Raw genomic sequence first — 15784 nt, forward strand, 5'->3', positions numbered from 1 at the left:
GAGGAGACTGTCCAGCTAAAGAAAAGAGAAACTGATACCACACTGAGACTGTGAAGAAATGAAATCACTGACACTGGAGAAAGCCAGGAGAAGCCCAAACCCCTCCACCCCCCACCCTTGCTGGTTTCTCTCACTAAGACTATGGCAGTATAATCAGAGTTCTCTGACTCAATACTATGTTGAATAAGCATGGTGCTTTAAAATTTGACAACAAAAAACCCCTGCAGAAACAGCTATGGAAAAAGGGCCCCTGTGCTCTGCTCTGGAGGTGGAATGCGTCCCCTAGAAGACAGAGTCCCAAGGAGTGAGCCTCTGTACCTCTCAAGGATGCAGTGTCAAGAAGGGACAACCAGCCAGACACTGTCCCTGTGAGGCCCAACCCAAGAGCCCTGAGCTGCTTTCACTTTACTTTCTGTGAAAATGTAACTGAGACTGGGGAAAGTTCGGTTTGTTGCCAGTGCAGCCAAACCCTCCACAGATAGAGATGGGGAATGCAAAGTTTTGTGGCAACAAGCTGACAAGTTGGAAAATGGGCACTTAGATTCTTAAAAATCCTTCTCCATTGGGGACTGTAGGCTTTTAATAGTGTTTTCAGGGTATATCTGGTGAGAGAACACCAGGGAAATTACCATTTATGGATGATCTGCTTTTCTGACACTTGGGCTGCTTAAACCTACAGGTAATCATGAGGAGTTTTTCAGAATAACAAAGGAAGGTAGCAAAGGTTAACCGTCTTTTAGAGATCAGGGAAAGATGACAGGGGGAGACTGGACAAGATATTGACATGCAGTTTTCATAGAACACATTGGCAGTGGTGGTGTTTGGCTTTGTTTGGTTGTTTGGTTTCTTGTTTGTGCCAAGGTGTCACCATGTAGCTCTGGGCCACCTCAGACTTGCCATATATCCCAGGTGGTCCTCCTGCCTCAGCTCTGGTATACAGATGTGCACTGCCATACCCCCTCCCCATGGAGTTATAACCACTAAGGTGGTTTCAGTCACAGATGCAAAGCTAATGGGTGACTAAGAACACAGCCTGTCAGATCATTATACAGCCTAGCCAGCAGAGGTTGGGTATGTTCAGGTCTTCCCTTGGTGACAAAAGGAGTTTCTGTGTTCAAAGCTGCAAACAGCTTACTTAGGATTGTGTTGGTCTTTGAGGGCATGCATGGCTGTCATATTTGGGGGGGGGGAGGGAGAGAAAGAAAAAAACCTGGTCATTGCAAATCCATTAATTGTGTTACTTTAATCAAATGCATGCAAACTATACAGTCAAAACTATTTCATGTTATTAGCAGGAGGACTGAGAAGTCTGTAAACACCCTAGCACATTAAAAAACAAAAACAAGTATTAAATTCTCTTTCCTGTTGAGTATCTCATTCCTAAACCACCTCACTTTCATTCCCTATGCATCTTCAGAAAATACACTCAGATGCACACCTGTAATCCTAGCACGCATGAGGCTGAGGAAGGAAAATTACTGTGTTTGGTTTTGGTCTTTACTATACAATAAGACAAAAAGGAGAAGGGGGAGGGAGGGGGGAAGATGAGAAAGGAGGAAAAAGAGAAAGAGGAGGAGGAAGAGGGGGAAGAAGGTAAGACAGAGGACAGGGGAAGGGAAAGTGGGGGAAAAAGAGGCAGGGGGTAACAATGTTTAACAAGCAATTTATTCATTACCTTACTTATGTAACTATAACTCCTCTGTTCATCACCCTTACAATAGAATTTTTAAGAGATAGAACAGTAAGGAAGGATGAAGGAAAGAAAAAAAGAGATTGGAGGGAGGGTGGAAAAAGGAAAGCAGGAAGGGAAAAAAATACATTGAGTCTTTTTCTGAGTGACTAAGGCCACTCTAATTTCCCTCTGAGCATTAATTTTACTGTAGGCCCTCAATATATATGGCAATATGTTAGTAGTGTGAGATGAATTAAACACAGATCCTTTCCCTCTGGTGCCGGAGCCAGCCGGTAGCAAACCAGGGTTCGCAGATTGGGATGCCTGAAATAGGGGGCAGGGACTAGGAAAAAGTAGAAGAGAGACAAACAGATGGGGTTCGGGAGGACTATAGCCCAAGCCAGGAGCCCAAGAAGGCTGTGAGCTCCAGACTGCCGCCTAAGACTGTAGCCCAGTTTATATCAAGTTCCCACCTTAAATACTCTTCTTAAAACTAGGGAACTGCCAGAGGCTACATTCATACAAAATACTAATCAAGTCACAAATAGGATAAATGAGAAGCGATTAACATTGCCCAAAGTCATCTTCATAAGAAGTGATTGACATTGCTTAAAGTCATCTTGATAAGAACTGATTGACATTGCTTGAAGTTATCATGATAAGAACTGATTGACATTGCTTGAAGTTATCATGATAAGAACTGATTGACATTGCTTAAAGTTATCATGATAAGAACTACTTCCTTGTGTAAACAATTGTGTGGGTCCAAGGTCACTGACCCCACAGTCACAGTCACTAACACACAGTCGGGTCACTGACCCCACAGTCGGTCCCCAACACTCTGGCATAAAAATGGGAGGGCAAAAAGAAACAAAAACAGCTTCACACATAACTTCATGGAGTGTCCAGAAAGAACCTACAGGAGATAGATAGTATACTCAAATGGATAATTGAGAATTTAGAAGCCCCTTTACTTAGGTATGGCCAAAGTGTTAAAGAATTCAGTGACAGTGAAGAACCAGCCTCCTTCATCCCCATATGCCAGAGCATTTAGGGTACTGGGATGAGAAAAGAAACAGCTGCTGGTATCTGGTACCTGTTAAGAGCTATTCCTATGCAAAGTGCCAGCATCCGACAAGAGCTATGACTGCTTTCCAGAACCAGCCAGAAGAGGGTCCCAGCCAGTATTCCCCTGACCCCTGACAACTTTCAAATTCAACCAGTAGTCAGAGAATGGAGCTGATTTAGTACTTAGGGGTCGGCCTTCAACACCACTCCCAAAGCAGCAGGGTGAGGGGATTTGATTTCACATTTGCATTAGTAGAGACTAATATAAATTATGAGACTATCAGAAGAATAAGTGACTCAATGTAATTTAGGCACAAGATTTGGAGAAAAGTTCCAATGTTAGAGGTATTTGAATATAGAATTTCTAAAAGGAAAATGGGGTGGAGAGATAAGCCAAAGACCATCCATACAGGATAGAAATCAGAAGTATGAAAGCATAGCTTGTGCTTTTGTAAACCTGGTGGTCTGATATAACTGGATTCTACCAGGGACTTCAATTTTTTTATTCTACTTCAATAGACTTGAAATAATCAAAAAGACCAATAAATATCTGATGGGCAAGCCACAGAGTTAAGACTTTTTGTTTTCTCCATTATAGTAATTCTCCAAACACTGTCTCCAGACCAGCAGTATCAGCACCATCTGGGAATGTTTTAAAAAAATGTATATTCTTGGCTGGGAGTTTGGCCTAGTGGTAGTGTGCTTGCCCAGCATGCATGAAGACCCGGGTTCAATTCCTCGGTACCACATAGATAGAAAAAAAGCCGAAAATGGTGTCCTTGGACAGTGCTCAGGCCCTGAGCTTAAGCCCAGGACTGGCAAAAAAAAAATTGTATATTCTTGTCCCAAATGTCAAACGGATTGGAGGGTTATTTGCAGCAATCTGAGTCCAGGTGATTCCGATACAAGATCAAGTTTGACAAGTACTAAAGTGGCTCAGGAAGACACTTGGGGAAAATCCTCAGAACTTCTTCCTCAAAAGGTGAATCTGTTGTTACGCCAGCCTCTGTTCTCTCAGCGGTGTGCATGAAATTTCTGGTTCCATTGTAAAGTATTTACAGCAACCTCCAAATAAGCAGTGTTTTCATGAGCTAGATTTGTTAGATGCCTTTATATTAGTACCTGTTATGAGCTTATGATTGCAACAAACATATATCTTAAAGAAATGTTTGCTTGTTGTTTGATGATAAAAAATAAAGTATTTGGTTAGAAAATGGAAAATGTTTTCAATCATAACTGATCAATAGCTACTCCATGGAAAATAATTTGATTTTATTCTTACTCATTAGAGCAAGAAAAACATAATGCTTACAATCTTAATTATGTGCATTCCTAAAGAAAGATATAAAGCACATAATCTCAATTTTGACACTATGAATCGCTGGATTAACTATCAAATTTTGTTCAGAATATTTTTTTCTCAGAATTTTAGGATATCAATCATTTGTATGTCCCAACATTCTATTCTTTTTAAATATACAACAAAATTGGCATTCATTTTGTTGGACTGTGTGTTATTTTTTTAATGGGTCATGGGGCTTGAACACTGGGCCTGGGTGCTGTCCTTGAGCTCTTCAGCTCAAGGCTATGGCCCTATTCCTGGAGCCACAGCCCCACTTCCTGTTTTCTAGTGATTAATTGGAGATAAGAGCCTCACATTCTTTAGTGCCTGGTCTGGCTGTGAACCGTGATCCTCAGATCTCAGCCTCCTGAGTAGCTAGGATGACAGGTGTGAGCCACCGCACCCGGCTTCTGAGTTACGTTTTTAACGAAATTACACCATTTGGAACACCTGCAAATACCAGTTTGATGAATACATTTGTGTGTGCTTGCATGCAACCCCATGACTGCTTACTTGTATATTCATATTAGCATACGAGAGCATATATTCGTAAATTAGTTTAACATAGGATAGAGAAGAACATAAATCCTTTGTGTCTCTGAGCCAAACTTACTTCACTCATCATATTTTTTACTCCAGTCCATCCAATTCTTTGCCAATATTATACTTTTTAATGGATGAGTAAAATTCAATTGTGCACACTTTCTTGGTCCATTCATCTAATCAGGGACATCTAAACTGTTTTTATTCCTTGGCTATATGACTAGTTCAGAAATGAACATGGTTGTACAAGTGGAGAATGGCAGAAGAATGAAGAGAGGAAAAGAAGTAGAGAATGCAGCCATGATATCCAATGCATATCCCATGAAACGAAGAAAATTGAGATGAAGAGTTGGTTCGAGATGGGAGATAATGTTGAAAAAGGTTAACACTGATCAAGATACACCGTACTTATAAGCTACTTTGTTAACTGGTAATATAAAATATGTACTTTAATAAAAAGGTAGTGAAGTGTGATAAGGAAGACCAAGACAGAGAAAGCCCATGAAAGTATTTCAGTAATTCTGGTGAGACAACCTGGAAGATGTTAAAGGAAGCGTGAAATCTGAAAATCTCAAAGGAGAATGCTGGTGGATCACACCTGTAATCCTACTTACTCAAGAAATCTGAGATCTGAGGATCATGGTTTGAAGCTGGCCAGGCAGGAAAGTCTATGAGACCTTTATCGCCAATTAACAAGCAAAAAGCCGGAACTAGAGCTATAGATCAAACAGCTACACATAAAATCAACTCAAGACATCCATATGGTATGAAATTATAAATTATATACTGTATAGAAAACACTCAAAATCTCAATCTAACGGAAAAGAAAAAAAGTGTTCCACATGGTGATTTAATTTTATTTAAGACAGATAATAACATTTTTCAAAGAGGAAAAGTAGTTATCCAACTACTAGCCAGCCTTTCACATCATGAAACGTACATATACAAGATGCAATACAAGATCTGGATTTCAGCAGAAATAAAACTTCTGTATTTTGGTAGAAAACTTAACTAAAAGATCAAAAGATAAAATCAATCATAAAAATAAAAAATTTAACAAATCATTAGATGAATGCATCTTTAATCTCAGCTACAATGGAAGCTAAAGTGAGAAAATCTCAAGATTAAGGCCACCATGGACAATATAGCAAGACTGTATCTCTTTAAAAAATTAAATGCATAATATGATTAAAAGAAAATGTGTGATTTAGTTTAGCATTCTAGACCAAAGAAAGGAAAGGACTCGGAGGGTTTTTTTTGTTTGTTTTTCTTTTTGTCTTGTTTTGGTTTTTGCCAGACCTGGGCTTGGGCTCAGGGCCTGAGCAGTGTCCTTGGACTTTCTCAAGGCTAGAGCTCTACCACTTGAGCCTCAGCACCACTTCTGGCTTTTTTCTACATATGTGGTACCCAAGAATTGAACCTGTGTCTTCGTGCATGCTAGGCAAGCCCTCTACCACTAGGCCAAACTCCCGGCCCAGGACTCTGATTTGTTAAGGTTTGTTTGTTTGAGCTGGCACTGGTACTTCATACATTTTTGTTGCCTGACTCAGGATATATGTACCAACAATAAGCCAGGTTCTGTGTAACTGAAAGTGACTTTCTGACTCCAGTTATTATCCAAAGTTGCCTAATCTTGGTTCCTAGCCACTGCTATGAGGGGATGAACAGAGAATTCAAGTCTGTAGTTTTTCATTTATATGGCAATTTCGCTTTCATGGCTAGATATTAAATGGCAAACAAAGTCTATCCTACAGGTGGCAATGAGAGAAGAACCAAAAAGCCGGAGGTAGAGCTCCATTGCCCTACCAAGAGGAAAAGAAAAGAGAGAAGGGGGAGAAGAGAAAAGCAGAAGGGAGTGGAGAGAATAAAGGGGAAGGGGGAGTAATTGTAAAATAGTAGAAATTTTAAATCATTCCATACTCTAAAACGTAAGAATGAAACCAAATTTCTGTAGTAAAAATCACACTGTTCTTTATCTTTGCCCTCCATTAATAAAAGCAACATCCAGAAATGAGAGGCTAGCAGAGCTCTATTCTTATACAAACCATTTCCCAAGATGAAAAGATTTTGAAAATATTTCTGTAGAAGGATTTCGACTGGCATTAATTCAGCCTCCTAAAGCACACTGGCTGAAGGTTTGCTTTGAGATTTCCCTTCAGGAGTTTTCTTTTCAATTCCTTTAGCTTTCAGCTCCTTCTTGACACGGGAGAGGTACATGGGATCAGGGTAACCATATCTGCAAAATGAAAAAAGTCACTTTAGTTTCATCATCACCGGATCTTAAGAATCTGCACAATGGATCTGCCTTATTTGAAGACTTCACATTCAGAGTTGCCAACATTCACAGGTTAAGTCGTGATGGTAGATGATGTATAGTCATTCTTTTCTTCATTTTTTTTCTTTTGTAAGTCTGAGAGCAGGGCTTGAACTCAGCATCTGCCGCTTTTGATCATTGGATAGCACTCTATCAACTGAGCCATGCTTCTAACCTCTGCGTAACCGTTCTTCAGTGTGCAGATGTGACTCATCGAGCTATAAAGCACATCTAGTCGTCAGGCCAGCATCTGTCCTCTAACCAGGCTTCAAATTTTTCAGTTCATTGTAAGTAGTACTGGTTTTAAGATTATGATACTGTATATTTACCAATAATTTGTAAACATACGCCAGAAGGAATTTTAAATTTGAGGGATTAGAAAGGGTCTCAAGATATATTTTGGGCTGGGCACCACTGGCTCATGGCTGTAATTGTAGCTACTCAGGAGGCTGAGATCTGAAGAGCAAAGCTTTAACCCAGCCAAGACAAGAGTCCATGAGGAAGTGGCGCTGTGGCTCAAGTGGTTGGGCAGTAGCCTTGAGCTGAAGGGCTCGGGGACACACCCAGGCCCAGCGTTCAAGCCCCATAACCAATAAAAAACAGTCTATGAGATTCTCATCTCCAATGAGCCAGCAAACAATTGGAATTGGAGCTGTGATAGAATGACAGCCTGTAATGAAAAAGGTAAGGAATCGCATCTAGGCCCTGAGTTTAAGCACCCACTACCACCAAAAGTCAAAATATATTTCTTTTCTTTTGTTTGAGGTATTCTGATTCTCATAAAGAAACAACTTGATCCCCTGATATTTGTATGTGGTAACTTAAGTATATAGTCCTAGCTACTTGAAAAGGACAGATGGCGTTGGGCCATTGCCATTGAAGTCTGCCAAGGCATTAAAAATATAAATAGACTAAGAATTCTTGGGACATCATCTCAACCAAAGATCTGACAGTGACACCCGGGCTCGATTCTTCGGTACCACATACATAAGGAAAACCAGAGGGGTGCTGTTGCTCAAGTGGCAGAGTACTAGACTTGAGGAAAGCCCAAAGACAGTGCTTAGGCCTTGAGTTCAGTCTGCACACTGGTAAAAAAGAAAATATATTAAGAGAAAGGGAAAGAAGTGATCTAAAAAAATGACCTGAAACAAAAGCAAAAAGCATCCCTATGATCTACCCTTCAAACAGACATAAATCCATGGATACCACTGTCTTGAGTGCATAAAACTGTGGTTGGCAAGGGAAATGGAGATACGGACCGATCTCTCTGACTCTGAAATTATTATATCAAATTAGCATCTCAAAATATTATGCAAACACTACTGTTAATCAAGCCTACTTATAAATACACCCTGAAATTGTCAGATTCCATAATCACTAACTTTGACACTTTATATATCAACTATTGTATTCCAAGAAATTCTCACTTTTCTGGTCCTCCACGTTTGGATGTTTTATGATGGATATCATTCCATGTGACAACATCAGAGGCTCCTGATACTCGAGATTCCCCCACTGTGAAAATCAGCTTGTGATAAAAGGCGATTCTGAGCAGATCCAAAACCTCCCTTCCTTCCTTATTATCAGGCAAATATGCAGTTCTCTGTGTTCCAGAATAAGGGTATCCTGGCCTTGGATGTTCTTTCTGAAAGAAAGTAAGAAAATACCATGTGGAAACAAGTTTTACTATATGTATATAGTTGTATTTCTTTAAAGATAGAATGAATTCAATGGAAGAAAATATAGTTGTCATCAGATTCTCAATAATTCATGTATCTTCTCTTCAAATTCATTCTGGAAATATTACCATTCAACTCATTACATCCTAACATACAATCTCCACCTACCCTTCCTCTACTTTAAGAAATAGACATGAGTAGAAAACTTGAAGAGACGGGTGGAGAGGGAACTACAGAAGGGAAAACTCTGATCAAGATGAATTTTATAGGGCCAGTGCTACACAGAAGGCTGAGATCTTAGGCAGTACCAAAACAGCCCAGGCAGGAAAGTCTGTGAGACTCTTATCTCCAATGAATCACCAAAACAAGCTGAAAGTGGAAGCATGGCTCAAGTGGTAGAGCACCAGACTTAAGGGGAAAAGTTACAGGACAGTGCGCAGGCCCTGAGATCAACCCCAGTACTGCACACACACACACACACACACACACACACACACACACACACACACACACACACACACATCATTTTACACATAAGTGAACATGTTAAATCAAAACACCTCTTAGAAGATAATAAAAATGAACAAACATTTTAAAAAGGAAAAAATAGACACGAAATGCTGTGGGATTAGCTTGGTAGTACAGTGTCTGCTTTGCCTTGGGTTCAATCCTGAATAAGGGAAAGGAAGAAAAGAAAAGGTAAAGGGAGAGGAGAAGACAGGAATGATATCTATTAAAAGCAGTTCAATCTCTTACAGTTCAATCTCTTACACAATGTCCTTGAAATAATTCTTTGGAAAATCTATTATCTAAGAGGCAACAGAGAAATCACTTTTGCTCTGGTTATCCTAACATAGAGTTTGTGGAGGGTGGGGAGGGGGGAAGAAAAACAGAGAACTCAGAAACTTACACCTTGTGTGCCACTTTCTATCTTGTATTGAATCTCAATGGTGCCATAGCCTTCATAACCTGGAAGTGGCTCTTTCAAAGTGGTGTAAGTCATGGATCCCTTTGGTTGATTCCCTTTATGGATACCATAGGAAGTCAGGCATAAAGGACACGCTGGCTTATATGTCATGGCCTTTTGGATACAAGCATTACAGAATTGGTGCTTGCACTTTGGCAGCACGGGCTTGTCTCTAATGGTATCCAGGCAGATGACACATGTGTCCTTCTCGCTCACTTCTGAGACCTCAGAATGTGCAGAGCCACTGAATGAGAGCGAAGTTGTCTTTGACTCTGACTCATTCTTATCAATATCCATAGGGGTTTCTTGGTACATATTCTCTTCAGTGAATGTTAGCCCTGTTTCTAAGAAGATATGGTGCTTAGCTTCAGTAAGATACTTTGGCAACCCAACCAAAGTCATTGAGTCTTTGTTCAATGTCAAATGTATATACGGATGCCTTTTCCTGAAGTCATCAGAAAACTCGGTCCAATGTAAGTGCTTGTTACCTTGGCCCAGAGGTTTCAGTGAAAGATCTTCTGTCACCAGCTGACATGTGACATTCTGAAAGGCATCAATGAAACTTGCAGAAGCATGGGCAGACAGATCCATCTGCTTATCCATAGGTTTAAACTGAATGAATGTTCTCTGATGTTTCACACTAACTGTACTACTACAGTTGTATTTTTGCTCTATCTCTTGTATCTCCTGGCGTAATTCAACCTCTAGAAGCTTATAGAGAAGAGTATTAACCTCGATTTCATCCACCCAACTGCGGAATGGCATTTTCACAGATATCTTCACAAAATTTTCAGAGATTTTTTGTTTGGCAGCTGAAATGTCATGTTGGGTCCCAAGGAGAGTTAGCATCTCTCCTTGTTCTTTTATCAGAAGCTTTGTAAAACAGTCACTCAGTTCCTCTTTTGTCCACTTACTGCCTGCTAAAGAGATACAGTCTTGATGCAGAGATTCCGTGTTCTTCTGAAACTCCTTGGCAAAGTACTCCTGAGCTGCATCCTGGTCACCTGCTGGACCAGGGATGAAATCTATGTAGACCTCACTAGGAGGTATCTCTTGAGTTTTGAGGTTTACACCAAATTGTTTCCGTATTGAGTCTATTATATCAGGACAGGTATGCATGAAATGTTCAAAGTAAGGCAAGGGAACTTTAAAACCTTTATCTTCAGATATAGTGTTTGGTTCTGAAGTATACAGGTTGCTGTCAGAGTCCTGCATGTCTGGTGGCGTACTCTCCAGAATGGACAGGGAAGACACCTGTTTCTGCTCATGTTTTATCAGCTGCATACTCAAGAAGTGATGGATTTTTTCAATGTCTCTGAAGTCACCACACACCTTTTCAATTCCATCTTCACCCTCCATCTTCTTGATACCAGGGCAGATAGTGGTCACTTGTGCCCTCTGCTCTTTGGAAAACAGGTCACAGTTCAGGTTAGCTTCCACAGTAAGAAAGACCTGAAATTTAAAAAGAAAAAGCAGAAATAAGATTTCTCCCACACCTATGGTCTTCTCTTTAGGAAAATGTGCAGAGGCTGAGGCAACTTTCCTTAGCAGGGGATTATTCTTTTTAAATCCTTCGAGAAGAAGCAAATATGATACAACCCAGAAGTCCTTAGGCGTATCTGCATATTAGAATCATATAAGGGGTTTAATAAAGAAAAAAGCCAGGTCCCAAACTCATCTTAGAAACTCATGTAACCAGTTTATAGTGAGGCATAGTAAATAACTGTTCTGGGGCTTTTTCACTGAAGATTAGTGCTCCATCATTTCAATGGCAGCTCCACTTTCAGCTCTTAGGTGTTTAAATGAAGATAAGAGTCTTATGGACTTTCCTACCCAGGCTGACTTTGAACTGCCATCCTCAGATCTCACTCTCCCAAGTAGCTTGGATTACGGTGTAAGCCACCAGCACTGGATAGGAATAAGCATTTTAAAGCTCTGTGGCTAAGAGAGCACACTAACTACTAGATCTTGGGGACTGAGGAATAAGGGTAGACAGAAAGTATTTCTGCTCTCTAAATAAGTTGCTGTGGTCTCACAAGAGTTAAGACCCTATGTCCAAGGGGGATTTGTTTACTTTTCAATCTCTTTTTTTTTCGTATTTATTTATCTTGAATAAAACCACACAAAACCACAACAAAACAAAATAATAAGCTTCTGACTTTTTTTTTATTATTGTTTTTGCTAGTCCTGGGCTTTGAACTGAGACTTCCCGGCCCTCTTTTTTCTTTTTTTGTCAGTCCTGGGGCTTAAACTCAGGTCTGACTGCTGTCCTTGGGCTTTCTCAAGGCTAGAGCTCTACCACTTGAGCCGCAGCACCATTTCCAGCTTTTTCTATGTATGTGGTTCTGAGGAATCGAACCCAGGTCTTTGTGCGTGATGGGCAAGTACTCTACTAGGCCAAATTCCCAACCCTGGCAGGCATTTTTATTGTGCCTACTTATTTATTCCTTACTATCTGTTCTTCCTATTAGAAAGTAAGGGCCCTGAGTACAGAGACTTGTTTACCTAGATATACCACCCAATACCTTATGATAATGCCTGGCACATAGTATACAATTAGTATCTATTAGTTGAAAAAAATGCTTGCATGTGGGCTGGGAGTTTGGCCTAGTGGTAGAGTGCTTGCCTAGCATGCACTAAGACCCGGGTTCAATTACTCAGTACCATATACATAGAAAAAAGCCAGAAGTGGTGCTGAGGCTCAAGTGGTAGAGTGCTAACCTTGAGAAAGTCCAAGGACAGTGCTCAGGCCCTGAGCTCAAGCCCAGGACTGGCAAAAAAAAAAAAAAAAATGCTTGCATGTTTGGCTCCTCATCATTTAAGTTTGAGGCCAAATATCACCTTGTGCAGAAAAGTAGGTTCTGGCCTTTAGTCGGAGTTAAAACCATCTCCATCTTCCCCTTCCTCAGCCTGGCCATGTTCCTTTCTGAAGCAAAACTGCATTCTAGTCTCTTCTTACCATGTAAGAAGATATGGGTTTGTCCCATGCATTCACCTGTTGGTTGTTTGTTATTTCTGTGCACCTCTTCATCTCCAATATGAGCTACATGACAGCAGGGCCCTTGTTGTGTTCACCTGTGCCTAGCTACAGTCAGTCACAGTAATTGGTTGTTAAATCAAAAGAACAGAAGATATGGAGACCAAAGGGGTAGTCACAGGAACAGAACAGGCTCCTTCTAGCGACACTCACCTTTTGGACACAGGAATTCCCAGCTTTAGGAACAAATTTTGTGTTGGGATGCTGCTCATTAGGAAGTGCTATCGCTGGCGACAGAGTCGATGAAGGAATTCTGGGTCTCATAGTCTCTTTTGACTTTTTAGTGGTTTCCAGGAAAATGGTCACATATTTAGCACCAACCAAAATCTGGTGCTTCTCTTTTTCCAACACTCTCTCCTTGGCTTTGAGGGAGACATGAAACACATATCCATGCAGAAACAAAAGAGAGTTCAAATGTTTGGCCCTTGGTGTTTCCTGTGGGTTGGTTCTGGGAACCCCCGAGGATATACACACTTATGAAGGCTCAAGTTCTTGGAATAAAAATAACAAAGTATGGGCCTATCACCTACTCGTGTGTGCCATGTACTTCAAACCAGTTCTCGATTACCTGCAATATGTTTATGTGTTACACTGTATTGTTAGGGAATATTGGCAAGTATTCTACCTGTTCACTACAAATGCAAATTTTTTCCCTCAAGTATTTTCCATCCCTGGGTGGTTGACTCCATCAATGCCTAACCCGAGCCCATGCATCCAGGAGATCTGATATAATTCCGTTTTTCTTGCATCTGTATGCCATCCCAGCTAAGTGGCTGTCAAGCTAGCCCCGGTATCCTGGACTAATGGTGAGCTGGTGATGAGGGAAATATATGGAGCTGTTCAGAACTCTGAAGTAGGTAGTTTAGCTTTTACTGTAGAAATGAAAGCTTAAGCCAGTTGCTGGTGGCTCATGCCTGCAACCCTGGCTACTCAGAAGGCTGAGATCTGAGGTTTGCGGTTCAAAGCCAGCGTTAGCAGGCCAGTCTGTGACCCTCTTACCTCCACTGACCAGCAAAAAGTAGAGAGTAGAACTGGGGCTCCAGTGAGCACCAGATTTGAGCACAAAAGTCAAGAGACAGTGCTCAGGCCTGAGTAAAATCCCCAGTATAAGTGCCCCATGTGTGTGTACACACACACACACATGAGCTTGATGATAATGAAACATCATCTCCTTATTAAATTAATGGAACATCATCTCTTCATTAACATTATGTTTCTGAAAATTGTCTAATTCCCCATTTCAGTGATATGGGGAAGAAAAAAACCCTCACTCATATAGTTAAGGAGGACAAAAGGAGAGAATCCAAAGTTCAAACTTACAGAGTTGTAAAGGCATGTATATTTGTTGACATTTATAGAAAATGGCTATAAGGAAATATACCAAAATGTTCCCACTGTAAATTTCTTTCTTTTGTTCTCTCTTTTCAATGGTAACCATATATTACTTTTGCAATTCTCGAAAACAAGTTAACGGATAATGGTTTTGAAACCTAAAAAATGGTCAAGGATGTAGGCCATTCGTACAACACACAATAAAAATTAGAAAAAGATAAAGCTCAAACGCATGTAAGAGTGAAGGGCTGGCAGGAGCACTCCAGCAGTGACAAGCAGGGAATCGCTGCCAGGGAGCAAATGGGAAAGGGCTTGTGATTTTTAGGGTGCAACCAAACCAGATCAGAGTCTGGGTACAATGAGGGGGGCAGAATCTATCCTCTATTGTGGGGCTGGGAAGTCTGCAGCTGTTCCTGTCCCCCCCAGCCACACCCAGCTACAGCTATGAGCTGATCACCTGGAAACCAGGCCTATGTCCCCCCATCCCCGCCAAGGACGGCCCCCACTCCCGCTGCCCAGGCTCACCTGCCCTATCTGTGAACTGCACCAGGAAGGAATCCGGGGCGCTGTGGTCACCAGGTCGCACAATGCATTCCTTGCCTCCCGAGGCCTGGAAGCATTGCTCCAGCGTCCTGCAGATCGTCCCAGGACGTTCCTGGACGGCCTGGGACAACCTCACCACGAGCGGGGACGGCGGCGGGTCGAGCCTGGAGGCCATGACTCCAGGGGCGGCGGCGTCAGGACTGGCCTGGAGTGGAGACCGGGACCTGGGTAGCCGCCTGGGCCCGCACGGGGCAAAGGCTCTACCCGCCCCGCCCCAGACCTGGAGATGGGGCGCAAAGTTTCGGTTTCGCTTCCCCGGACGCCCCTCCCAGTTCCCCGCAGGGCTGCTCCCCTCCTCTCCTGCCGTTTTCCAGAGCCTGCCTCGGGGTGAGTAGGTTCTGTGCCCCCCCGGGGGGGGGGGAGGAGTGCGGGGGGAGGGCTGGAGAGGAGGCCCCGGGAAACTTGGGGTCCCAGCTTGCAGGCTTAGAGGTGGGAGTGCGCGGGAGGGGGGTATGGGGTGGGGGCGGGGAGGGGGAGCCAGCAAAGACAAGGGGTCCCCAGTGCCAGGAGGATGTCAAAAAGGAGGCAGGTAGAGTTTCCTCTGCTTTTCTGTGCTTTGAATCCGGTATTACTATTAATTGTCACCAGGATGTAATTCATTTTAAATCCTTCCCTACTTAGCGAAACGCGTGCGTTTAATGGGGTTGGCTTGTCTGCATGGTGACTTCTTACCCGCTGCCCCCCTGCAGCAGTGCCCATTAGACTGGCACTGGAGCCGCCTGGCCTTCACTCCTGGAGTTGGCCACCAACACTGCTTGTTGTTCACAGCCTTTGGAGCTAGAGATGAGAGGACCTTTGGCCTCACGGGCTGGTAAAGGGCGCCAGTCTCTTGCAGACCCTGTAGAGGAAGTTTCTAGCAGAATCTCCAGTGCTGGGGCTGGATTGTGAAGGGAGCATCTGATACTAGGGGGGCAGAGAGGCCTGGGAGGAGATGAGAAGGGCCTGGGACCAGTGAGAGCCACACAGGTAACTTTTAACGTTCTTAGCTATATTTTCATTTGTATTAACAAAACCAGAAACCAAAACAGGCACAAGTTGGGCCCTGGTGGGTCTTGTCTGCAATTCTGAGTACCGAGGTGGCTGAGATTTGAGGGTCACAGTTTGAAGCTCAAGCAGAAAAAAAATATCATGAGACTCTTATCTCCAATTAATTTTGGAAAAGATGAACGGGGAGCTGTGGCTCAAGTGGTAGAGCTCCAGCCTTGAGCAAAAAAAGAAAGGACAGGG

The 15784-nt window shown here is 42.3% G+C and overlaps 2 protein-coding genes across 3 annotated transcripts in view; one reads left to right on the top strand and one right to left on the bottom strand.

The window, feature by feature from the left end:
* Window positions 1-5466: 5466 nt before the first annotated feature.
* Window positions 5467-14731, bottom strand: LOC150069250 (E3 ubiquitin-protein ligase DTX3L-like). Of its 2 annotated transcripts, XM_090345433.1 has the most exons (5): window positions 14480-14731; window positions 12776-12984; window positions 9529-11037; window positions 8367-8584; window positions 5467-6861 (listed from the first exon to the last, which is right to left on the bottom strand). In XM_090345433.1, the coding sequence occupies exons 1-5, from the start codon at window positions 14670-14672 to the stop codon at window positions 6741-6743; spliced, it is 2250 nt and encodes a 749-aa protein (XP_090201559.1). In that variant the 5' UTR covers window positions 14673-14731; the 3' UTR covers window positions 5467-6740. The 2 variants fall into 2 exon arrangements, with proteins under 2 accessions (XP_090201559.1, XP_090201565.1); XM_090345439.1 differs by lacking the exon at window positions 5467-6861 and having other exon boundaries at window positions 8431-8584; window positions 9531-11037.
* Window positions 14732-14823: 92 nt separating this feature from the next.
* The window catches only part of LOC150069251 (protein mono-ADP-ribosyltransferase PARP9-like), a 30216-nt gene continuing 29255 nt past the window's right edge, over window positions 14824-15784 (top strand). Inside the window, exon 1 of the mRNA XM_090345444.1 lies at window positions 14824-14884. The gene's annotated coding sequence lies outside the window, so the exon portion shown is untranslated. The remainder of the gene's footprint in view (window positions 14885-15784) is intronic.

The sequence above is a fragment of the Megascapheus bottae genome, chromosome 1 (genome assembly GCF_031878675.1).
Source record: "Megascapheus bottae isolate mThoBot1 chromosome 1, mThoBot2.hap1, whole genome shotgun sequence".
In the NCBI taxonomy this organism is placed as follows: Eukaryota; Metazoa; Chordata; class Mammalia; order Rodentia; family Geomyidae; genus Megascapheus; species Megascapheus bottae.

Coding starts and splice junctions, on each gene's coding strand:
- LOC150069250 (XM_090345433.1), bottom strand. CDS start 14,672: ATGGCCTCCAGGCTCGACCCGCCGCCGTCCCCGCTCGTGGTGAGGTTG. Junction 11,038..12,775: donor GGAATTCCTGTGTCCAAAAG/GTGAGTGTCGCT, acceptor TTTAAATTTCAG/GTCTTTCTTACTGTGGAAGC. Junction 6,862..8,366: donor AAACGTGGAGGACCAGAAAA/GTGAGAATTTCT, acceptor TTCATTTTGCAG/ATATGGTTACCCTGATCCCA.